This window comes from Marmota monax, unplaced genomic scaffold (assembly GCF_021218885.2).
Source record: "Marmota monax isolate L192 unplaced genomic scaffold, Marmota_monax_Labrador192_F-V1.1 WCK01_AAM20220418_F8-fsc00008, whole genome shotgun sequence".
Lineage (NCBI taxonomy): Eukaryota > Metazoa > Chordata > Mammalia > Rodentia > Sciuridae > Marmota > Marmota monax.
This window is the reverse complement of record NW_026694432.1, coordinates 19,469,678-19,494,991: the sequence shown is the minus strand read 5'-3', so window position 1 is coordinate 19,494,991 and position 25,314 is coordinate 19,469,678. Positions and strand designations below refer to the sequence as shown.

The 25,314-nt window shown below is 36.0% G+C and overlaps 1 protein-coding gene across 5 annotated transcripts in view; it reads right to left on the bottom strand.

The window, feature by feature from the left end:
* Positions 1-25,314, bottom strand: part of Eya3 (EYA transcriptional coactivator and phosphatase 3) — a 105,055-nt gene that overhangs the window by 40,278 nt on the left and 39,463 nt on the right. For 3 of the 5 annotated variants that reach the window (XM_046468620.2, XM_046468621.2, XM_058571027.1), the window contains exons 4-7: positions 22,330-22,409; positions 17,257-17,323; positions 12,084-12,220; positions 3,931-4,068 (exon numbers count right to left, since the gene is read on the bottom strand). In XM_046468620.2, the coding sequence (XP_046324576.1) occupies positions 3,931-4,068; positions 12,084-12,220; positions 17,257-17,323; positions 22,330-22,409 (422 nt within the window). The remainder of the gene's footprint in view (positions 1-3,930; positions 4,069-12,083; positions 12,221-17,256; positions 17,324-22,329; positions 22,410-25,314) is intronic. The other 2 variants (XM_046468622.2, XM_046468623.2) reach the window with 2 other exon arrangements.

Genomic DNA, 25,314 nt, shown 5'->3' with positions numbered 1-25,314 from the left:
GGAGAAACTGCAAAGTCTAGAGGAACCTAAATGTACTGTGGTATCCTACATGAGATCCTGGAACAGAAAAAAGACATCAGGTAAAAATTAAGAAAATCTGGGGCTGGGGTTGTGGCTCAGAGGTAGAGCGCTCGCCTAGCATGTGTGAGGCACTGAATTCGATCCTCAGGACCACATAAAGTAAAATAAAGACATTGTGTCCACCTACAACTAAAAAATAAATGTTAAAAAAATAAGAAAATCTGAATAAACTATATACTTAGCTGGTTCTTTAATTGTAACAAATAAAATGTAAGGTGTTAATAATAGGGGAAAGTGTCTGCAGGGTATGTGGAGAGAGAGATGAAAACTCTCAGTACTATCTATCTATTCAATTTTCTATAAATCTAAAACTATACTAAAAATAACGTCTATGAATAAAAATGAAACAAAACACAAACTCCTGGTTAAAGAAAGACTATTGTGAATAGTTACCACAATAGTAAAGCCCAAAGACATTTAATAAAAGTTAAAATTAATTTTGAAACATCTTGATTTTGGCATTTGAAGATTATTAGTTAAGCCACTTCAGCTGAAGAAAATGACTAAAGGCAGAAACACATGGGTTCCAGACCCTTTAGGAAAAGACTAATACAAAAAGTCAGATCTGATCACTACCCTGGGGATCAGGAGGGAAAATAAGAAGTCATATCTACTTATTCAAAGATAAGTCATATCTACTTATTCAAAGATTTTTGTAAGTACACTAGAGCTGTCCTTTCTCACAACGGTACTACTGAGGTATAAACTTAAGAAAAGTTTTTTTTTTATTTTTTTTTTTAGTTATATATGGACACAATATCTTTGTTTCATTTATTTTTATGTGGTGCTGAGGATTGAACCCAGTGCCTCACACATGCAAGGCAAGCGCTCTGCCACTGAACCACAATCCCAGCCCAAGAAAAGGTTTGATTAGAGTTAATCAAGCCAGAAGAGGATTTGACTTTGATGTAATTTCTTCAGGGAAGATAGGTTGCTATCAATGCTTTGGGACAGGATGAGTGGGTACTGCTATTTTGGCCACTTTTAACAAAATTGAGCCAGGGGTGGTAAGCAACTCGGGAGCTGAGACACAAGGATTATAAGTTCAAGGCCAGCTCAGCAACTTAGTGAAGCTTTCAACAATTTAGAGAGAACCTGTCTCAAAATAAAAAATAAAAGAACTGGAGATGTAGCTCAGTGGCAAAGTATCCCCTTGGTTCAATCCCCACACCAAAAAATAAAAAATTAAAAGTTGATACACTGGGGCTGGGGTTGTGGCTCAGTGATAGAGTGTCTACCTAGCATATGAGAGGCCCCGGGTTCGATCCTCAGCACCACATATAAACAAATAAAATGAAGGTATTGTGTCCAACTACAACTAAAATAAATAAATACTAAATATTTTTAAAAATTGATACACTGTACTTGTCTTTATTGTTTAATGACTGAGCAGTTATTTAGATGGAAAGCAGCAGCAGTCCTGAATAACTACCCTTCATTACCATACTAAAGTAAAGGTAAGGTAGGGAGAGGTGGGAGACAGTGATAATGAGGAACCCAGGCAGTTCAAATCCACCAATAATATCCATATTTCTTTTTAGCCGATAGTTTTTCTTTTCTTTTTTTAAAAACAGTTTATTTTTATTGATTTATTTTTTTATGTGGTGCTGAGGATTGAACCAGTGCCTCAAGCATGTGAGGCAAGCGCTCAACCACTGAGCTATAACCCCAGCCCCTTAGCCAATAGTTTTTCTACTAACTTTTCCTTCAGAATAAATGGCACAAATTGACAACCTGATAGTTAATTTCTGCCTTATTTTCTACCATGTGTCAAAGTGCTAACAAACATTAAAATGGGAGGAAAAATAAATTTATATTATGTTAGTACAGGTTTTCAAAATGGGAGAGTTGATACAGATAAGATGATTTCAATACTGAAAATCTAACAATTGCAGTCATGATCTGGGGTCAGAATACCCAACTTATATCCTGTCTATATTATTTACTCTATGCCTTTGGACAAGTTACTTAGCTTTACTGTGCCTCAGGTTCTCCATCTGCAAAATGTGATTAAAAATACTTCCTTATTGTGTTGTCTTAAAGATTATTTGAGTAAGTTGGGCATGGTGGCACATGCAGCAATCTCAGTTACTCAAGAGGTTGAGGCAGGAGGACAGCATATTCCAAGCTAGCCTGGAAAATTTAGTGAGATCCTATCTTATAAGAAGGGGGAAGGGTGCTGGGCATATAGCTGAGTGACAAAGTGCCTGTCTAGCATGTGTGAGGGTCTGTATTCAATCCCCAATACTAAAAAAACTAACATGAGTAACATCTATCCATTGCTTAGAACAATATCAAGAATATAATAAGCATTTACTGAATACAAGCAATTATCATTAATTGCAAAATGAGGGAAACCAGGTTAACTAATCGCAAGGAAAAATATACACTAATACACAATAAGAAGAGTGGTTAATGATGTTTAAGTTTTTTTTTTTTTTTTTTTTGTACTAGGGAGGAGGAAGAAGTAAATATAGCTATCAAGATAATCAAATTCAAGATACAACTAAAGAAGAGTTGTGGTTCTCCATCCTGGTAGAAAGTTATTAATATAAAAGAAGGGAACTCTTACTCTCACAATCAAGGTTTAGCCATGAGGAATATACCTATTTAGGAGAGCTGTGGCTACTTATTAACATAGAGAAACATTTTATAAAAATGAAAAGGAAAGTAGGGTGCTGTGGCACACACCTGTAGTCTCCATTACTCTGGAGGCTGAGACAGGAACATCACTTGAGCCCAGGAGTTCAAAGTCAACCTGGGCAACATAGCAAGTCGCTGTCTCAGGGGAGGAGAAAAAAAAAAAAAAAAGAAAGGAGGTAGTGAAGATAGACAAAGTCATGTTCTTGAGTTTTTCCCCTCTTAATTTGTTTCCCAGCTTAGAAATAAAGAAGTGGAAGAAGACTAAGAAGGGAATATAAAGAAAGAGGAAACTTGATAAATGACAGGAGGTAAACATAGTGACCAATTCTGTTCCAGTAGACCAAACAGTAGTTCCCACTAAACTGAAAGTCAAAATTTTGTTTAATTTACATAATTTTTTTTGTCATCACCAAAATTCATATTTTAAGAATACCTCACAAAAGTTTTAGCTGTCTATCATTTATTCATTTAGAGTCCATTTGTAAGAAATAAAAAGCCAGGAAAAAGGAGGCAGATGAAAAGTCAGGCACATGGACACTACTCCCAGAATAGAGCAAGGACAAACTGTTTGCTCTGGATTTGGTAGGGTGGCAACTAATCCCATAGTGCCTTTGAGTTTTCTGTCCTCTTTCCTAATTGTTCTGATATAATTTATCACCTTTTAAAAGAACAACTAAGGAAAGTAAAGTTACATAGAGTTTAATGCTATGCTTTACATCCTGAAACAAATAATAACGAACTTTTTGAGCAAGAGAAATACTCTCACCAAGAAGTACTTAATGAAAACAGGTGCAACAAAGCCATAGCAGAAAAACAGCACGCAGCTCACATACCACTCGGACAATTCATACACAAGAGGTCAGCAAATTCAGTCTTATGGACTCTTCTGTTCACTTATAGGATAAAATGCCACTGAGAACAGATTAGAACAAAATCAGAGAGGTTTTTTGGACACCAACATAAAAAAGGGAAGCTTCAAACTACTAAGCGGCTCACATCCAAAGGCTATATACTACTTACAAACCACACTCTTTAGCTCTGATTTGCCTAACACAAAAAGCATGCACATATCACTCCTTTCTATTTAAGAATACAGAGCACCTGTATTATCCAATCTGTTTGGATATACAGGTAGATTTAAAATTTAAAAAAACAATAATAATAATAATAATTAAATAACACACACACACAACCATGCCTATTTACCTTGAATGGGATAAGAATAATGTGCTGGGCTTGGCTGGCTTGTGGTTAACCCTGTAGTGCAGGTAAGAACACTGTGTTGACTTGGAGATGGAGTCTGAATTAAACCACTTTCAGGTTTCATACCTGGCCACAATGCACCTGAATCAGATAAATTGGACCAATTACAAACAATACACTGGGACTGAGGAGCATGGTTATGCTTTTAATTATTAGCCAGTAGGTTTAAAATCTAAATCTTAAAACAAAAATAAAATTTGCTTGTAAGAGAAAATGAAAGATTCTCCCACTTGTAATACACCACAAGCAAATACACTTTCAAAGAATTAGGAGATGGGGGTCATAAAAGCAAAACTCCTGCTAAAAACCCCAATATTTGTGTGTGTGTGTGTGTGTATGTGTTTTTACGTGGTGTATACACACACATATGTTCATTTCAATGATTAAGGGTAACTGACTGGGGTTCAGAAAGAGTTACTGACACCAAACTGGAGTATCTGTCATAAAGAGTGTCTGATGTTCATTTATCCAAATTGTCAAGGTGGCAGATAATTTGGACAACTTCCACCCAAGTTTAAAATCCACTTACCCATTAAATAAAAACTGAATTTTTCTAAAATATATTAAATACTTTTCTGTTTCTTAAGCTGATTATTTATAACCTTTTTCCTTCTGATTATACAAGACATACCTGCTTATTTTTATAAATTAAAAATATTACAGAAATATGTAACTGGGAAAAAAGTAATATATAATTCTGTTGTTTAACTACTTTTAATAGATTGCAGAAGAGTCACCCAGATTTCTTCTACACATGTACTAATCTTTCTTATTTTTTATAAAAACAGATCATTTTATATATACCATTCATAATTTACATTTCCATATAATATCTGAGAGGCATCTTTTCATGTCAGAACATACAATCTGTTATACCATTATTCATAACTGTTCCCCTTTTTTTTGTACCAGGGATTGAACCCAGGGGTACTTAATCACTGAGCCACATCTCAGACTTTGTTGTTATTGTAGTAGTAGTAGATGGACAGTATGCCTTCATTTTATTTGTTTTATTTTTATGTGGTGCCGAGGATTGAATCCAGCACCTTACATATGCAAGGCAGGTGTTCCACACTGAGCCCAGCCCCAGCCCCTCGTTTTTTACTTTGAAACAGGGTCTCACTAAGTTGCTGAGGCTGGCTTTGAACTTGGAATTCTCCTGTCTCAGTCTCCCAAGCAGTTGGAAATACAGGCGTGCACCATTGTGCCTAGCCCACTTTTACTTTATTTTTATTATAATGCTTCTGAGTGACTATCTTCCCAAAATATATTTAGTCTTTTCCTGCCTTCTTAGCAAGGAAGAAATAGTGAATAGATGTTTCTCGTAATTACTGTTACAAACATCAATATTATGCTGTGATATATAAATATTAGAGTAAAGGCTACTGTAATGTAAAGACATTTACTTAGTACTAAATAAAACTTGCTAATAGTTCTATGATTTTTAGGTTCTGAGATCATTGTTTTTTTACCCAATGTGTTGCTTCTTTACAATTTCCCATCTTCATTTGCACCTCTTTTAATTTGCAATAACTAGGAAACCATAAACAAAGATTTTGTACATTACTGCCTAATGGTATCTTTTGTGAGTGAAATACTCATGATTACATAGATTTGGTGACAATTCTGGCTATAAAAAAAAAAAAAAAAAACCAATTGCCTAGTTTTCCCACTATATTCTGAATAGCTATGGTTGCTGGATCAGTGTAGTTGAGGCTGATATTAGGCACTTTGCATGTAATCAGTACTAACATCAAATATGGCTTCATTAATCAACATTAATTAATTTCATTTACTCTTAATATGATAAGAAATCTATATTCAACTAATAAAAGCAACAAAAATACTTTAATAAGGACCTTTGCTTCTCCAGGGTGCTAAAATACCTCAGTACAACTTGGATTTGTCAATTCTGTTGATAAGAAAATCTAAGAATAGTAAAGGAGAAATGTGAAAATCTTGAATGGATAAAAAAGTGTGGCATATATACACAATGGAATATTACTCAGCAATAAAAGAGAATAAAATCATGGCATTTGCAGGTAAATGGACAGAGTTAGAGAAGATAATGCTAAGTGAATTTAGCCAATCCCAAATAACCAAATGCTGAATGTTTTCTTTGATATAAGGAGGCTGATTCACAGTGGAATAGAGAGAGGGAGCATGGGAGGAATAGATGAACTCTGGATAGGGCAGAGGGGTTGCAGGGGAAGGGAGGGGGCATGGGATAAGAAATGATGGTGGAACGTGATGATCATTATTATTCAAAGTACATGTATGAAGACACGAATTGGTGTGAATATATTTTGCACAACCAGAGGTATGAAAAATTGTGCTCTATATGTGTAATAACAATTGTAATGCATTCTGCTGTCATATATAAATTTAAATAAATAAATAATAATAAAAAAAGAAATGTGAAAATCTTAGGTTCACCTTGGAACATGGTTACTGCTTTGTCTCAAACCCTTAATGCATAAAAAGATGCATATTCTTTTCTTATCTATGAACTACATGAAATAACTTATCTGAGAAGATGGAATAATAATATCTTTAGTATGAATTAGGAGAACTGCCCCTTCCATTTATTTCATGGTCATTTAACTACACGTTGTCCAGGTCAGCCAGTCCTAAGGTAATATTTGCTAAGTTTGATTTTCAACAATAAAAATGTTTGAGGATTTATTTTTATTTACTTATTTATTTTGGGTACTGGGGATTGAACCCACAGGAGCTTTACTACTGAGCTACACCCCCAATCCCTTTTGTTTTTTGAGACAGCCTCACTAAGTTGTTGAGGCTAACTTTGAACTTGCCATCCTCCTCTGCCTCAGCCTCTTGAGTCACTGTGATTACAGGCATGTGCCATTGTGCCCAGTGAAGATATCATTTTAAAAACATGTATGATGTGAAATGCCAATTATCAGTAAAGAAAATAAAAAGGAGACACAGAGACAAGATGCGGAGGCAGGAAAGAAAGATGGCAGAATGGCAGACAGGACAAGATGCCAAGCTTTATTTATATCAATAGGTTACTTTAGGCCACTGGCATCATTAGCACATATTGTTCATTGTATTACTGGGCAGGTTACAGACTTAGCAACATTATGCAGCTTATTTATCAGTTACATACTAAGTTGCAATATGCAACCTTCGGAGCTCTGTGTAGCTCTCAAGAAAGTCCACTGTATAAAGTTACTGTTAGCAGGTTTAGACTCAGTGAAATAATGTGGTTGTCTAATAAGAGAGTTCCTTTATTCCCAGGAGCTGTGTGCCTGAAATCAAGGTCAAGGCTGATAAGACTCTAACACACAGTTTCCTCATGAAGGACAGTGAGTGATACAGCAGCCAGGCATCCTGTGTTTTTGCACAGAAGTTTTCCCAGCAGCCAGACATTTCTGTGTCTTTGCACAGAAACTTCCTAGCCACCAAGCATGCCACATTCATGAAGTTATCAGAGACCTCAATCCCAAACACAGAACCCCTACAAATATCAGTGCCTTAATTCTTGGTGGTTATGTATCACTCTTTTGGTAAGCAAATTACAATTTAAATGTCACAATTTCCTGATATATTGTAATCAATGTAATATCTTTTCTAAGTAGGTTTTGACCATGAGGTATTAATTTGTGAACATATTGTTATAGTATACTAAAGCAATATCTCATTAATAACAATGTATCAAGTGAGAATACTTTTATTATTAGTGTGTGAGTTAAATTTTATTTACCTATATTCAAACTGTACAATATTTATAAACTGGTCTCTCTTATAAGGGCACATGCATTTCTGGTCAGAAACACAATTAGATATTTAATATAAAATTATTTTATGAGAAACAGTTAAATAAAAGACAATAAAAATACTGCCTCCAGTATCACTGTAGTCCTGTTCTTCAGACATGTATATATCTTTCATTAAAGGCACCTTGTGCAGAATTCCAGTTAATAGGTAACATGACCAAATAAATGGTCTGACAATATAGAACTACTGCTTACAACAAATGAGAAAAACAAACTCTGGTTTATTGACTCTTTTTTTTTGTCTACCAGCGACTGAACTCAGAAGCACTCAACCACTAAGCCATATCCCTAGCCCTATTTTATATTTTATTTAGAGACAGGGCCTCACTGAGTTGCTTAGCGCCTTACTTTTGCTAAGGCTGGCTTTGAACTCTTGATCCTCCTGCCTCAGCCTCCTGAGCTGCTGGGATTCAGGTGTGTACCACCGTGCCCAGCCGGTATCTTGACTCTTAGTACACTGTGCCAGGAGTATGACTCGAAAGCTTTTCGAGCTCTTTCAGGCTTTGGTGCACCAATACCCTGCTTAGAGAGACTATAGAAAAAGTAAATCTATACCTGAGTGTTAGTCTTCTGATGCCCCAGGGTGGGGGCCTTATCATAAATTCTACCACTCTAATCTGATCACTCAGTTTATAGTATATATCAGAGTCATGGCTCTTTAGAAATTAGTTTAATTAGGAAATGAAGGACACACATGCTAGGAAAAAAATGTAAGACTATATTGGTTTGCTGATTCAATAACTAATTTGGCTGAACTATTTTATATACACTAATAGTGTAAGCTGAGTACTACTCCTGATTACAAAAGAAGTATCACAAAAAATATTACTAAGTGAAATGAAATGAACCATCCTTTAACATATCTCCAAATATTCCAACTCACATTAAATTTTTTTTAAGTAAATCAGAAGAGTGGCAACTAAGAACATATTGTATATAACCCTTAGAAATAAATCCTTTTCCTCACATAAAATTCTTCAGATCACTAGGAATTAAGACTTCTAATCTCTTTTTCTATTCGACTATCCCATCCAACTCCTATCATAGTTCAGAAAAGAAAACGATCAGCATTCTTCATTTTTTAAAAATATTTATTTTTTAGTTTTTAGTGGATATAATGTCTTTATTTTATATTTATGCAGTGTTGAGGATCGGACCCAGTGCCTCATGCATACCAGGCAAGCACTCTACCACTAAGCCACAATCCCAGCCCATTCCTCATTTTTAAAAGATTATTTCTAACAAACCTTCCTAAAATTTTTTCTATTCTTTTCTCCTTTTTTTGAGAGGAAAAAACTTTTTAATTTCAGACATGATTCTGAGACCATCTTTTTGATACAGTTGTGAATTTATAAGTCCCTCTGGAATTAAACAGATGTAGGTTCAATTTTTACCCTGGGCATTTACTAATTGTATGACTTTGGGCTAGTGATTTAACCAAGTCTTAGTTTCCCTACCTATCAAAAGTGAAAATGTTACCACTTACCGCTTAGGACTATTCTGAGGACTAAATGAGACAATAATATATGGTGTAAAATTGCTTGACAAAGTAAGTACTCAAAAAATAGATTATTATAAGAGGTTTTCTCTAAGTCCTATTTACATCTGAAATAAAATAACAGACTAGCTAATCTTAAAATAGGCAGTACCAAAATCTTATTTTCAAAAGAAATGTTTTCTTTCTTTTAAGTGAACAAACTGCCAAAATGCATGTATTAAAACCCAAGAAAATGTCTTTTAATGATACAGTAACTTTCAAAAGTACTACAAACATCTCTTTTTTAAAAAACATTTTTTAGTTGTAATTGGACACAATACCTTTATTTATTTATTTATTTATTTTTATGTGGTGCTGAGAATTGAACCCAGCGCCTTGCACGTGCTAGGCAAGCACTATACCTCTGAGCTACAACCCCAGTCCCATACAAACACCTGTTATACACAGCTCCGGAAAAAAAAAAAAATCTGAGAATATGCTACATCCATTGTTCATGTTACCTCAACCTAAATATCTCTTCCCCAGTAAGTGTTATATATTACTTAAAGTCAAGTTAATGACTATCTGTCTCTCTCAATTACTGACAGAAGAATTTATATAACACAAGTCTTTCTTACTCCCAGATATTAAACAAAAACAAATCAAAAGAGCCTTAATTATCAAATTTTTTCTACAACATAAACAACGTTTCGATGTTTTGTCCAAGATTTTTTTTTTGCAGTTGTAGATGGACAGAATGCTTTTATTTTATTTATTTTTATGTGGTGCTAAGGATGGAAGCCAATGCCTCACACATCCTAGGCAAAGCGCTCTGCCATTGAGATGTCCCCAGTCCTCCTCTACGTTTTTAACAGAATTTTATAAATATATATAATTTAGAAATAAATGATCATAATAGATACAATACCTAGGATCTTTATGCACATGGTATTATGTTAGCCATTCCATAAACTGAATTCAGAGATAATGGGAATCTTGTTTCATATACAACATCAGGAATGATTAACTGTTCAAAAATGTTGTAAATGATTTGGACTTGCTCATAATAAATTCAAATCAAAATAGAGGGTAAAAAATGTGAAAATAATTACTTTATAATTATTAGCTGTCCAAAAATTAGCTTTAATATACACAAATAAAAATAATCACAAAAATATTCTCAGAGGGTTCTCTTTCCAAAAGGAAAGAGTCTTGGCTGGTTAAAAATATGACTAAGAAGCTGGGAATAGAGGCATACTCCTGTAATCCCAGGGACTTGGGAGGCTGAGGCAGGAGGATTGCAAGTTTGAAAACAGCCTCAGGAACTTAGTGATGCCCTAAGCAACTTAGCAAGACCCTGTCTTATAATAACAAATTTTTTAAAGGGCTGGGGATGTTGCTTAATTGTTCAGTACCCCTGGATTTAATTACTGGCACACACACACACACACAAAAAAAAAAAACACTCACTGACATAACATAATAAAAGACTATCCAAATGGGCCAGGAAAGATAAGAATGTAGAAATCAAAGGCAGGCAACAGTTAACACATCCAGAATCTATGTGGTGATTTTTGGAAATTTTTCTAATTCCCAGCTTGTTTAAATAAAGTCTACAAAGACATAATTTTATTAACATATTACATATTTAAAATATTTCTCTAAATTTTCTAACACCAGTGCTAGAAAAACAGACAAGGGGCAATAAAGCACACTGCATATAGCTATCAATTTACACACACACACACACACAGAAAAATCAGCATAGAAATTAGGTGCCCAAAAAACCTCAAATTAACGTCTGATAAATCACTCTGATTTTCAGTTCATGTCCAAGATACCTAAAACCAATTAAAATAATTCCCTATGCACATGATAAGGTTATAGAAAATTGGAGATTTTCTCGTTTTAAGATGACTTTTGGGGGGCTGGGGATGTGGCTCAAGCAGTAGCACGCTAGCCTGGCATGTATGCGGCCCGGGTTCGATCCTCAGCACCACATACAAACAAAGATGTTGTGTCTGCCGAAAACTAAAAAATAAATAAATATTAAAATTCTCTCTCTCTCTTAAAAAAAAAAAAAAAGATGACTTTTGGTTTAGCAGGACATTTGATCAGTTTGGGGCTGGGGTGAGCATAGACGGGAAAGAGAGAAATTGGCCAAAACCAAAAAGCAAAACCCCACCAACCATAGAGTATTTTATGAGGCATATTTTATCTGGACATTAAGACTACCTGAATTTTAGCTGGGAGCAGTAGCGAACACCTGTAATCCCAGTGGCTTGGGAGGCTGAGGCAGGACAATTGAGAGTTCAAAGCCAGCCTCAGCAAAATTGAGTTGCTAAGCAACTCAGTGAGACCCTTCTCTAAATAAAATACAAAATAGGGTAGGGGATGTGGCTCAGTTGTCGAGTGTCCCAGTATTAAATAACATACAAAAAAATCCAGACTACCTGGTTTGGGCAGAAAATTGGCCATTTCAAAATATACTTATGCTTACCTAACTATGGTACCATGCTATATATAAAGTAAGTTAAATCAACAGTAATTCTTCAAAGAGCTTTTCAAACACTTTAAAGATTTTAAGCTTCAGAGTCAAACTTTGGAAGTAGCTAAATTTTTGTGAGTGAACAAATGAGTGTTGGAAAACAATTTTATATTACATGCATTAAACATCTTGTATACCCAAGTTCTGAATAAGAACTCTGTAAAAGATGACACATCTTTCAGCTTCCTGATTAGCCATGCTTGCTTTTTGAAGCTTCTGGAGTATAAAATCAACATTTGTAGAAATTGCTTATAATAGAATGCCTTACCAAAAGGAGGTAGTCCATATGTTTGTGTTGCCTGAGGATAGACAGCATAGGGTTGAGACTGCTGTAGTGTCTGGTACTGAGTCTGCCCAGGGTAAGCAGTTTCCGAAACAGGAACCGACAGGATATGTGCATAAGGTCTGGAAAAATTCAAGAAAACAAAAACTTTCATGAAAAATTCAAGAAAACAAAAACTCTGAGTTATTTTAGGAATAAAAAATAGATAAAATAATTAATAACACTAAAGTTAAAAAAATCAGAAATGAGACAGCTTATCTGCCACATAAAATGGCTCTTATGGTCAGAAAGCTGAATGCTTTTTTCTTTTTCAGGTTCTACTACATCCACCTAAGGAAAAATTTTATGGAAAACTTAATACTTTCAAACATCCTTCCAAGTTCCAATTATTATCCTACAAACATCCATGATGTAGTACATAAAAGGCACTACGTGAGGCGAGGCACAAGAACTAAAAATATTTATGCCCTTATTTATGTCTTCATACAGAGTAAAATCCTAAAATAACAGAAAACTAGATAGAAAAGAATTGGCAATTGGATCTCATTCTCCACCCAATTCCTTGGGCTAAACTAAAGTTCTGAGAAGGAAAGTTGGACTTGGAGAAGAGGATGAGGCTGATTGAGAAAAGGCAAACGAGGGGGGCTGGGGTTGGGGCTTAGTGATAGTCCACTTGCCCGGCATGTGTGAGGCACTGGTTTGATTCTCAGCACCACATACAAATAAAGAAAATAAAGGTCTATCAACAACTAAAAAGAAAGAAAAGGCAAATGACCATATCAGAAAACAAAGGGTAGGGGTGAACTCTAATATTCTCATATCAAGCTTTATAAAATAAGAGCCAGGTTAACTAATAACATCTGAGAAATCTCAGTTAAGACTTTATCTCCCCACTGATATTTAAGTAAGAGCAATACCATCACTAGTTGGTGGCAACCAATCAGGAATCCTTAAGGATTTGAATTCAGCAGGTAAGTCCCTGGGACTTCATACACTGGCTAGCTGACCTGTCATTTCATCCATGCAATTACACTGAATGTTTGAGTATCAGTTACTCTATTTGGTATATTATGATGTACTTCCAATGCAAGGAAAAATGTTATTTGTATTATTATTGTATTATTTATGTAATAAAAACAAAATAAGGGTGGAAGGTATATGTTGTAGCAGGGGAAAAGATTTTTTGCAACTTTCGAGGTAAAGGACAATAAGGGAAGGCTACAAAGAAATGGTATGTGAGCTGAGCAGATAGCATGTACACATAATCAGGAGAGAAAGGGTGTTCTAAAAAAACATTTTCTAAGGATGTTTCTAAAAAGAAACAGTATTCTAGAAGGAAAAAAGCCCTGGTACAGAGGAAGGAAAGCAAGGGTTTCAGTCTCTAAGGAACAAACACTATATTATTAAGGCAAGTATATTGAGAAGAAAAGTAACGAGCAAAAGACAGAAAGATTGGGGCTGGAGTTGTGGCTCATTGGTAGTGCGTTCACCTAGCACGTGCAAGGCCCTGGGTTCGATCCTCAGTACCACATAAAAAGAAATATATAAAAAAATAAAGGTATTGTGTCCAACTACAACTAAAAAATAAATATTAAAAAATAAAAGAGGCAGAAAAATAAAGCAAAGCCCCTGGTTAAAAGAGTTCAGACACATCTGAAACAACTGGGAGGCACTAAATTGCTGAGCAAAGGAGGACAAGGTCAAAGCTATTCTTTAATAGAGGTTAATTTGACATTGTTTTCTAAAATGAATTAGAAGGAGGTAAAGCTGCAATGGAGGTCCAGTTAAAATCACAATACAATGTTTCTGATATGTAGTAAGGAGATCTGAATTAAGATAGAAAGCACAGCTAATAAAATGAATGTAGCAGGTATGCAAATACTTTATTTGGCATATGTAACATATTCATGACTCAGTGGACCCCAAGAGACTGTATTCATAGCTAGATCTGAGCTCAGGAAACAGTTCAGATAATAGTTGCTATTCAAGTCATATGGGAACAGTTTGAAGTATTAGTGACCTTGGATGGATTCATTTTCAGAGATAAGAAAGATCACAGGGGGCTGGGGTTATAGCTCAGTGGTTGAGCGCTTGCCTTGCACATGTGAGGTACTGGGTTCAATCCTCAGCACAACATAAAAATAAATAAAATAAATAAAGATACTGTGTCCATCTTAAAAAAAAATTGAAAGATCACAGTATCCTTTTTCATGTGTCTGCAGATCTCAAAGCTCAAATGTGTTTTTATATTTATTATCTAATTTCTTCATAATAATCCCACAGAATAGGTTTAATCATCTCACAGAGAAAACCACATGAAAATGACTAGGCAAGGCCATTAGTGTTAATATTAGATTAGAAACAAAAAACTCAATGAGTTGACTTTTTAATTAGTTTATTTTTAATACAAAATTCAAAAGGAAAAATGGGCACAACTAGAAAAAAAATGCCAATTTCTTTTTACAACTCTCACAGGGGCACCTCTCACCATTTCTTTATGTCTCCTATGTTTGTAACACAGAAACCAATCCACAAAACTACAACTATCTTATATTTGATAAAGGGGCTAAAAGCATGCAATGGAGGAAGGATAGCATCTTCAACAAATGGTGCTGGGAAAACTGGAAATCCATATGCAACAAAATGAAACTGAATCCCTTTCTCTCGCCATGCACAAAAGTGAATTCAAAATGGATCAAGGAGCTTGATATCAAATCAGAGACACGCCGTCTGATAGAAGAAAAAGTTGGCTACCATCTACATTCGGTGGGGTCGGGCTCCAAATTCCTCAATAGGACACCCATAGCACAAAAGTTAATAACTAGAATCAACAAATGGGACTTAATCAAACTAAAAAGTTTTTTCTCAGCAAAAGAAACAATAAGAGAGGTAAATAGGGAGCCTATATCCTGGGAACAAATCTTTACTCCTCACACTTCAGATAGAGCCCTAATATCCAGAGTATACAAAGAACTCAAAAAATTAGACAATAAGAGAACAAACAACCCAATCAACAAATGGGTCAAGGACCTGAACAGACTCTTCTCAGAGGAGGACATACAGTCAATCAACAAGTACATGAAAAAATGCTCACCATCTCTAGCTGTCAGAGAAATGCAAATCAAAACCACCCTAAGATACCATCTCACTCCAGCAAGATTGGCAGCCATTATGAAGTCAAACAACAACAAGTGCTGGCGAGGATGTGGGGAAAAGGGTACACTTGTACATTGCTGGTGGGACTGCAGATTGGTGCAGCCAATTTGGAAAGCAGTATGGAGATTTCTTGGAAAGCTGGGAATGGAGCCACCATTTGACCCAGCTATTCCCCTTCTTGGTCTATTCCCTAAAGACCTAAAAAGAGCATGCTACAGGGACACTGCTACATCGATGTTCATAGCAGCACAATTCACAATAGCAAGACTGTGGAACCAACCTAGATGCCCTTCAATAGACGAATGGATAAAAAAAATGTGGCATTTATACACAATGGAGTATTACTCTGCATTAAAAAATGACAAAATCATAGAATTTGCAGGGAAATGGATGGCATTAGAGCAGATTATGCTAAGTGAAGCTAGCCAATCCCTAAAAAACAAATGCCAAATGTCTTCTTTGATATAAGGAGAGTAACTAAGATCAGAGTAGGGACGAAGAGCAGGAGAAGAAGATTAACATTTAACAGGGATGAGAGGTGGGAGGGAAAGGGAGAGAGAAGGGAAATTGCATGGAAATGGAAGGAGACCCTCAGGGTTATACAGTGGAGGGGGTAGAGAGAGAGGAGGGGAGGGGAGGGGAGAGGGGGGGAGGGGGGATGGTAGAGGATGGGAAAGGCAGCGGAGCACAACAGACACTAGTATGGCAATATGTAAATCAATGGATGTGTAACTGATGTGATTCTGCAATCTGTGTATGGGGTGAAGGTGGGAGTTCATAACCCACTTGAATCAAAGTGTGGAATATGATATGTCAAGAAATTTGTAATGTTTTGAACAACCAACAATAAAAAATTAAAAAAAAAAAAAAAAAGAATATACCCTGGCTTAATAAGCATACTTATACTTGTCTATGCATGCATAGGTCTATCTCTTCACTAATTCACAATTGGTAATTTGGTATATATACTGTTCTGCACCTATCCATCTCGAAATGATTAACCTGGTTGGTCTTAACGCTGACCTTACCTTACCTCTTAGTGACTTCAATCCACCAAATCTATCTAACTTTAAGCCCAATTCTACTCTGAGGACATTCCTCAAACAAGGAAATGAACAGAGATTAAGCTGAGAAGTCCCAAACCGGGGCCATCTTGAGCAGATTTTTAAATTTCTGGGTTAAAGAAAAGGATCACAGATCCTTTCTAGAGGAAAGAAAAGGATCACAGATCAATCAGTAGTATGTTTTGATCACTAACAGTATTTTCTTTTTCTTCTTTCTTTTCTTTTCTTTTTTTTTTTTGGTGGTGTTGGGGATTGAACCAAGAGCCTTGTGCATGTGAAGCAAGCACCCTACCAACTGAGCTATATCCCCAGCCAACTAACAGTATTTTCCATTTTCAGTGTCTACTCATTTACAGTGGGTTCCTGTGTAACAGTAATCTATTCCACGCAACTATCTACCTTTTAAAAGGATGTTGTAGCCAGGCATGATGGCACACGCCTGTAATCCCAGTGGCTCAAGAGGCTGAGGAGGAGGATCCCAAGTTCAAAGCCAGCCTCAGCAACTTAGTGAGGCCCTAAGCAAGTCAGTGAGACCCTATCTCTAAATAATATACAAAAAAGGGTGGGGATGCAGCTCAGTGGTTAAGTGCCCCTGGGTTCAATTCCTGGATTAAAAAAAAAAAAAAAAAAAGATGTTAGTTAGGTACAGCAATGTGTGCTTATAATCCTAGCTACTCAAGAGGTTCACACAGGAGGATCACAACTCCAAGGCCAGCATGGGCCACTTAGAGAGACTCTATCTCAAGACCCTATCTCAAAAAATAAAAGGGGGGCTGGGATGTAGCTCAGCGGTAGAGTGCCCCTAAGCTCAATCTCTACTACCACAAAAAAAAAGGGTTTACATAGATTATATTTAGAGGAAACAGAAATAGGAATAAAGACAGAGCATGAGAAGTGAAAAGGTATACATATATTTCAAAAATAATCATTCAACTTACTTTGCAGAATACATTTGTGAGGTATAATCATTGGATGAGCGAGGGATGTAATCGGTGCATGTCATAACTGAAAAAAAGATAATATCACCAGGCAAAAAAGTTAGAACATTTCAAAAATGAAATGGAAAAACTGCACATTCCACTGCATAGTCGTTCAAACTAAATTAACAGAACACAGTTTGGATATCACAAAGTTTGAAAGACTGTAGCAGAAAAATGCCACTTTTGTGTTTATAGACCTGTTTGTAGACTTTCAGAGACAATGAAAGAATTGAGAATGTGGGGTGACAGGGGTATGGAAAAGAGCCAAAGGCTGATTCCAACTGATTTATATCTTTACCAATCAATGATCTAAAACCACAGATAAAGTAACCCTCTAAGCTCTCAGCTGTGCTCAGGAAAACTTAAAAAGCAAGTCTGTATCCGGGAAATCACATTACGCTTCTTCAGCTTATTCATTCTCTGGGTGCTTATTCTATTCTTAGTAAAAGACGATAAGAATGATCTCCAAATCTTTGGGGGAAGTAACCAATTTTATTAGAAAATTGTTGTTACTGTTGTATATAAAGAATGGTAAAATAGATGCAAGTACAGTACTGGGTTTTTTTTTTTTTTTTTTTTTTTAATGTGCATAGTAAAGGCTTTGTTTACATTTGGCAAAGTAGAGACAGACTTAAGAAACTGATGTGATATTCTGATAAACTGTCAGGTATAAGTGACTTTACCAGGTGGTATCTCTTGACCCCCATGATTTTACATTGAAAAAGCTGCTGTGAAGCTATGACCCTTATGATTACATCTGAGATAAATGTTGTAAATATTTGATTCAAGTTTGACAGGTAGCTATATGCCATTCATTAGGCACTATTTCAGTTCACATTGTAGGCAGTTACATTGCAAAATGCTTTCATCAGACTCCTGAACTATTCAAGAACTTCCTTCAACAACAATAAAAGAAGCTATTCTATTGTCAACAGGGACTGGAACCAACTAAGTTTGTATCTAGCTAGGTTCACTGAAAGAGTACCTGAACCCAAAAGGAAACCCCAGTCAAGAACAGACAAGGGACCAATTCTTGTCCAAGGGTTAGGGCTGTAGTTCAGTGGCAGAGCGCTTTCCTAGCGTGTGTGAGGCACTGGATTTGATCCTGAGCACCACATAAAAATAAATAAAATAAAGGTATTGTGTCCAACTATAACTAGAAGGATTTTTTTTTTAAAAGAGTAAGGCAATCAATACCTGTGAGCTTATTATAGAAGATATTATCCAATGTCATTGTTTGAAGTCTTTAAAAATAATTATTGGACACCTGAAGGTGATATTCATCTATAATCATCATGTCAAAAACAAAGGGGATGGGCTGGGGTTGTAATTCATTTGGTAGAGTGTTTGCTTTGCATGTGTGGGGCCTTGGGTTTGATCCCCAGCACCACATAGACAAATAAATAAATTAAAGGTGTTATGTCTGTCCACAATTAAAAAAAATTTTTTTTAAATGAAGGGGAAGTTTTTAAAACCCATCACATATAATGAAAGGTAAGATCCTTTGACTTCTACATGGTTCTCACTGTGATGACACGTACTTGACAAACTCAACTTTATTCCCTTCAAATTTAATTTAATCAAAACATTCTGGGAAAATTAGGCCAATTTTAACTCTCCTAAATAATGAATAAAGCTTGATCTTGGCAATACTTGCGAATCATGAAAGGATTATAAAGAGTCAAGGCATAATCTATCATTATGAATAGGAGGAGAAGAGAAGTAATATGTTGGCTTAGAGTAGAATATCAATAGTGAGCCAAGGCTTTGATATACACTCTGAAGGCACAACTAATGATGTTCTGATGGGTTTGGGTGTAGTAGGAAATAAGGAAAACATAGAATTGCAGGATGGTTTCTAGGTTTTTAGTTTGAGAGCGATGAGACAGTGATACCTCTTCCAATGATGAGCCAGTCTAGGAGATGAACAGACTTGATGGGAGCTTGAGGATAAAGCTCTTCTTCAGACATTTTAAGTATGACTTTCCTTTCAGACATCTAAGTAGAGATCTCAAAAAGGCAGTTGTATATTTAAATGAAATCAGGGGAGATTGGGGCTGGGGTTGTGGCTCAGTGGTAGAGCATTTGCCTGGCACGTGTGACACTGGGTTTGATCCTCAATATAACTTAAAAATAAATTATTAATATGAAGATATTAAAAAATTTTTTTAATCAGGGGAGATATCAGACTGGAAATATAAAATTGGGATTCATTAATAATATATTATATGTTTAAAGTAATGTAATGAATGGGAGGTTTCTGAAGGAGAAAAGATGGCAGCTTTAGAACTAAGCCCTGAGGCCCATCAGTATTCAGCATTCTGCATGAGGAAGGAATGACCATCAAAGGAATAAGATAGGAGGAAATATGGTGGGAGGCAGAACATAAAAGAGATATTTCTACTACAACTGGCAATAAGAAAATAACAAATGACCTTGACAGGAGAAATCTCGCTGGAAGAGTGGGGACATGAAGCTAAATTGAGTAGGTTGAAGAGTGAATGGGAGATGAGCAAATAAGGGCAACTCTTTTCAGAGCTTCTGATATGCCACAAAACAGAGAGAAAGTCTTCAACTAGTATAAGATGTGAAACCCCAGGGGGTTTTATTAGTGTGTGAAGATGGTAAATACCACAGCATATCTCTTTACTCTCCGGAAGGATTAAGAAGAGAAAAATATAATGATGTAGGAGTGGTGGGAGAATAACAATAGTACTAAAGTCCTTGAGAAAAGTGAGACAGGTCGGACTACAGAACACAAGTAAAATGATGTACATCAGACAGGAATAAGAATACTACTTCCATTAAAACACAAGGAAGCAAGAAAATAGGCAGATTTGAAGATTTGGTGGTGGTGAGATAATAAGAGAGTTTCCTGACCATAGCTTTTATTGGAGAAGGCATGATCATTCAAGAGTAAGGAAAAGTGAGTATTGGTTCTTTGAAAGAAGCGGTGTAAAATATTTAACAGAATTTGTTAAGGAAATGTAGGATTTCAAAGCACATTGGGTGCCCACCTGAAGTTCTATGACTAGAGTGCAAATAGTGACTTAGGTACATAATTCTATCCAATAATGTTGTTTGTGTACATTTTATGGGGAAGGTAGAAAGTTGGGTTAAATTAGGACTGGAGTATAACAAGGAGAATAAGGGTAAGAAAAGGGTTTATTATTAAAAGTTATTGAAAGTTGCATCAATAAAAATACGGAAAAAATAAAAGTGATAACACACAAAAAAAGAAAGTTATTGAAAGTATATGTAAGGGAGATAAAAATAAAGGACCGAGAAATCTATGCTCAGTAAATAGGAAAATTAAAACAAAGAGAGATGAAGGGTACTAGCTAAGTAATTGACATCTATGTTAAAAATCAGAGAGCTATAAAAGTTTGGATGGAGAAAAACAAAGAGGATCTAGTCTTTAAAGAATAAAATTGCTTGAAGTTCAGTCTAAGGTAAAAAGAAATGGGAAGGAAGGTATAGATAAAGACTTCAAAGGAACAAGAGTTTTTGAAGGAAAAATGAAGAGAGCGGGGTGTGGTGGTGCGTGCCTGTAATCCCAGTGGCTCTGGAGGATGAGGCAGGAGGATTGTGAGTTTAAAGCCAGCCACAGCATAAGTGAGACCTTGTCTCTCTAAATAAAATACAAAATAGGGCTGGGAATGTGCCTCAGTGGTTGAATGCCTCTAAATTCAATCCCCAGTACCAAAAAAGAAACGAAGAAGAAGAAGAAGAAGAAAAATTATTTGGAAGGAGCAAAAAAGACTCAGCTTATTTTCTGGCTGTGGTATGAGATTTTAGAGAACAGGTCTTTTTCTGGGAATTAGTATACTCAAGAAATCAGAGGAAACACTTCACTAAAGAGTTTGCCATATATACCAGACTGACCTAGTAACTTCCTGAAAATGAAGATTCCCCATTCATATTAGACCCACTGAATAATAATATCTCTGAAAGTGAGCCTAGAATTCTGTTACAAACAAGCATTTCAGAATGATTCTTATGTCTTATGCTAACAGTTTAAGAACCACTGAAATAAAATCAGCTTTGAAGAAATAACATATAGAACTCAAGATAAAAAATTTTTAAAGCCATGCCTTTTTTTTTTTTTTAAGGAAAGTTTATAGGTTGACTGTCTTAAAAGATATTTCCAAAACTAGTGCCTTTTACAAAAATGTCTGACACAAATTTATTCTTTTTTAAGTATGTGATAAAATATGGAAGAGCATAGCTATTTAATTTTAGGAAGGAGTACTTGTCCTGGGGAGAAAAATTTAGCGGAGTGAGTGAGTTTGCTAGACAAAGCTATGTCTCTATAAGAAAAACACAGAACACTAGCTGGGTGCAGTGGCACATGCCTGTAATCCCAGAGGCTCAGAAGACTGGGGCAGGAAGATCATGAGTTCAAAGCCAGCCTCAGCAATTTGGTGAGGTCCTAAGCAACTCAGTGAGACCCTGTCTCTAAATAAAATATAAAAAAGAGCTGGGGATGTGGCTCAGTGGTTAAACATTCCTGGGTTTAATCAAAAGAAAAAACAGAACACTATACATTTTTTGGGGGTATCTAATACATAAATATAATCAGGAGAGTGAAAATTGGTACATGGAGGGTTTATCTTATTAAGCTGGATCTTCCTCAGGGACCATTTATTTTCCTGACTAAGACTGATAGGTAGGATCACTTGCTTTTATTAGAAAGGTAGAAAAATACGAAGTCCTCCAGAGGAGCCATCAGGGGTAGGCCCACAAACTTTTCTGATTTGGGGCAAAGCACTATTACTTTTAGAATGTCCAACCTCAAAACAAAACAAAACAAAAGTCACTGAATATGACTGCTTGGGTAGGAAGATTCCATGTGACTTTTTTCAGCTGGCATGTTAATAAAGTTTATAGGAGAGCACAAGTATGCACACACAAAAACTAAGAGAACCTTCTGGATATTCTAGAATAATCCAGCAATTAGAAAAAACCAATTATACAAGAAGAGTATTACTTGGTTATAGGAATGCCTCTTCCATCATGCATAGTACTTACTTTCCTCTGACATGGTAAGGTTTGAAGCAAGGCTCGATGTTTCAGGTTTCTGGTCACTGACATCCGGGCTGCTTACTTGACTGGGAGAACCAAAATGAATACATTAGCCCTTGGTTGGTTTGCTGCATTGCTAAAAGTGATGAGATTAAACTCATTTTCCTCCTAGGCCATACAAGCAAGAAGCAAGGCAAATCTTCCTGATATCCTTATTTGTGGTTTATAACAACTACATGAAAAGAGCTAGGGCCAGGGCTAGTACCCTCAGTATCCTACAGTTCTTTCTCATGGTCCTAGACACAAGGGGGGGGAAATTACACACACACACACACACACACACATTTATCTATTTGGTACTGGGGATTAAACCCAGAGGTGCTTAACCACTGAGCAACATCCCCAGTCCTTTTATATATTTTATTAGAGACAGGATCTCACTGAGTTGTTAAGTGCCTCACTAAGTTGCTGAGGCTGGCTTTGAACTTGCGATCCTCCTGCCTTAGCCTCCTGAGCCACTGGGGTTTACAGGTGTGCACCATGACGACTGGCTACATACATTTATTTTGTGTGTGTGTATGTATATGTGTATGTGTTTCTATTTGTTGTTACAACTAGGACCAGGCACCTTTTTTTTTTTTTTTGCAGTGTCTGGTCCTCAAACATGCTAGGCAAGTGCTCTACCATTGAGCTTCATGTTCTAAGCATTTTTTTAAAAAACATGTAGGAAAACAAAGAGAATTTTTTAAATATATATATATTTTTACTTGTAGATGGGACACAATATCTTTATTTATTTATTTGGTGCTGAAAGATAGAACCCAGTGCCTCACATGTGCTAGGCAAGTGCTCTCTCACTGAGCCAAAACTCCAGCCCCAAATTAAGAGAAATTCTAAAAGGTAAATCAATGTGAGCTGGGAGGATATGTCATTATGTTAGATACTATAATGCTGGGAAGAGCCCACTGAAATTCTGGAATGGAAATCATTCCAACTTGAGTACCTCATAATGTTTCCCTTTTCCTCCTACTTCACATCCAACTCCCTAGTAGTGCCCAACTAGTTAGTACAGCATTATGATTAACAGTAAATATTTCAGAGCAAAACTGCTCAAGTTTATATTCCACTCTTCCATTAACTAGCTCTATAACCTTGGATAGGTCAAAGTAGTTCTCTTCACTAATTTTTTGAACTGTCAATGAGAATAAAAATAGACTCCACTTCATAGGGCTGCTATGAGGATAATAACTTAATATCTTAGAAGTACTTAAGAGCAAAGCTAAAAAACAGTTATGTACAATAAAACGGAACTGTTATTATATTACAACTTCTTTCCAGCCCAGGCGCCCTTCCCATATTCATGCTCTCTAGAAAGAAATCTGCTTTGCTCTTCCACACTCTAAGAAGAGATAAAGGATGAAGTACCATAGCCTCCATATATCTGGAAAGATAATCTTGACTAATCAGAGGTTCGGGTAGTTTCTACATAAGAATATTTAAAGCTCCCATGTAATTTTTGAAACTCACCTCTAATACTGAAGTATTAATAAAAAAAGGGTTTTTTTCTGGCATATTTTGAATGTTTAGTTAATTTTTTCTTAGTTGTATTTATTTTTAAAGCTAAATCCTTCAATGAAGTTTATTTGAAGTATTTTTATCAGTGTTTTCCCAAATTGCTGAATCATTATAATTATCTGAATTGGTAAAAAAATGACTTTAGCCCCATCTCATACTTACTTAAATAGAATCCTCATGGGGAAAAGCAAAAAACTGGACCAGAATTTCACATTTCCACTGTTACGACTAGGGTATCTTCTGTGTGTACCTGGATAAATCTAGGGTTCACTCCACTGTTGAAGACTATTTCTAGATGGAAGACTATTTCCAGATCATGTATCTTACAAGTGCTATTTGTACAGCCTAGTATATACTGAGCCAGTTCCTAAGATCCTTTGGTCTTATAAACTTATATACAGCAAAATCCCCTACATATTCAACTGAGAAACTACAGACTAAAGAGAAAAACAGTACCAAAACAGTAAATTAACTATAGCACATAAGATGAAACATGTTCTAGAGATGGATGGTGTTGATGGCTGCATAACAAAGTGAATGTACTTATGGTCACTAAATTATACTCTTAAAATGGTTTAAATGGTAAATTTTATACTATGCAAAATCATAATTTTTTAAAATGAAGGAACAATAAGAGATCATTACAGAAAAAGGCAATGGTGGGAGGTTCTCAAGTACAAAGAGGGTTAGACTTGGATAAAAGCAGGAGAATTAAAGCCAGGCATGGTGGCACTCACCTGTAATACCAGCAACTCAGGAGCTGAGGCAGGAGGATCACAAGTTCAAGACCAGCCTGGGCAACTTAGCCAAGTACTGTCTCAAAAAATAAATAAAGGGGCTGGGACTGTAGCTCAGTGGCAGAGCACTTGCCTAGCATGTGTGAGGCACTGGGTTCAATCCTTAGCACCACATAAAAATAAAATAAAGGTATGCTGTCCATCTACAACCACACACACAAAATAAATAAATAAATAAACAGGGCTAGGGGTATAGCTCTCAGTGTCATAGAACATCTCTGGGTTCAATCAGAAAAAACAAAAAAGAAGAATTAATTTCACAGAGAAAGAGCACAGAGTATCTATAGAATGAGGTACTATGTTAGACAAATGAGGTATTCCTATCTAATTGTCCCGATTTCTCTTTGAATTAGGGAGCAAAATCCACAGCCAAGTGAATAAGCACAGTGGGAAGAAAAGGGAAACGGAGGGAGGAAAGAAAGTAAGAAAGATAATTTTAAAGACTGGTAAATCATATACTGGGAATGCTGTGTACATGCCTAAGATGTAAGCATGAATGGAAACTAAGACTAGTCAGTACGGTTTTGTATCTTTCTCTTATAGTGTTAGAGTAATTGAGAATATACATAGAATAGGTGGATGGTTTGGTTTAAGCAAGATTGTGGCTTTGCTAGGCAAG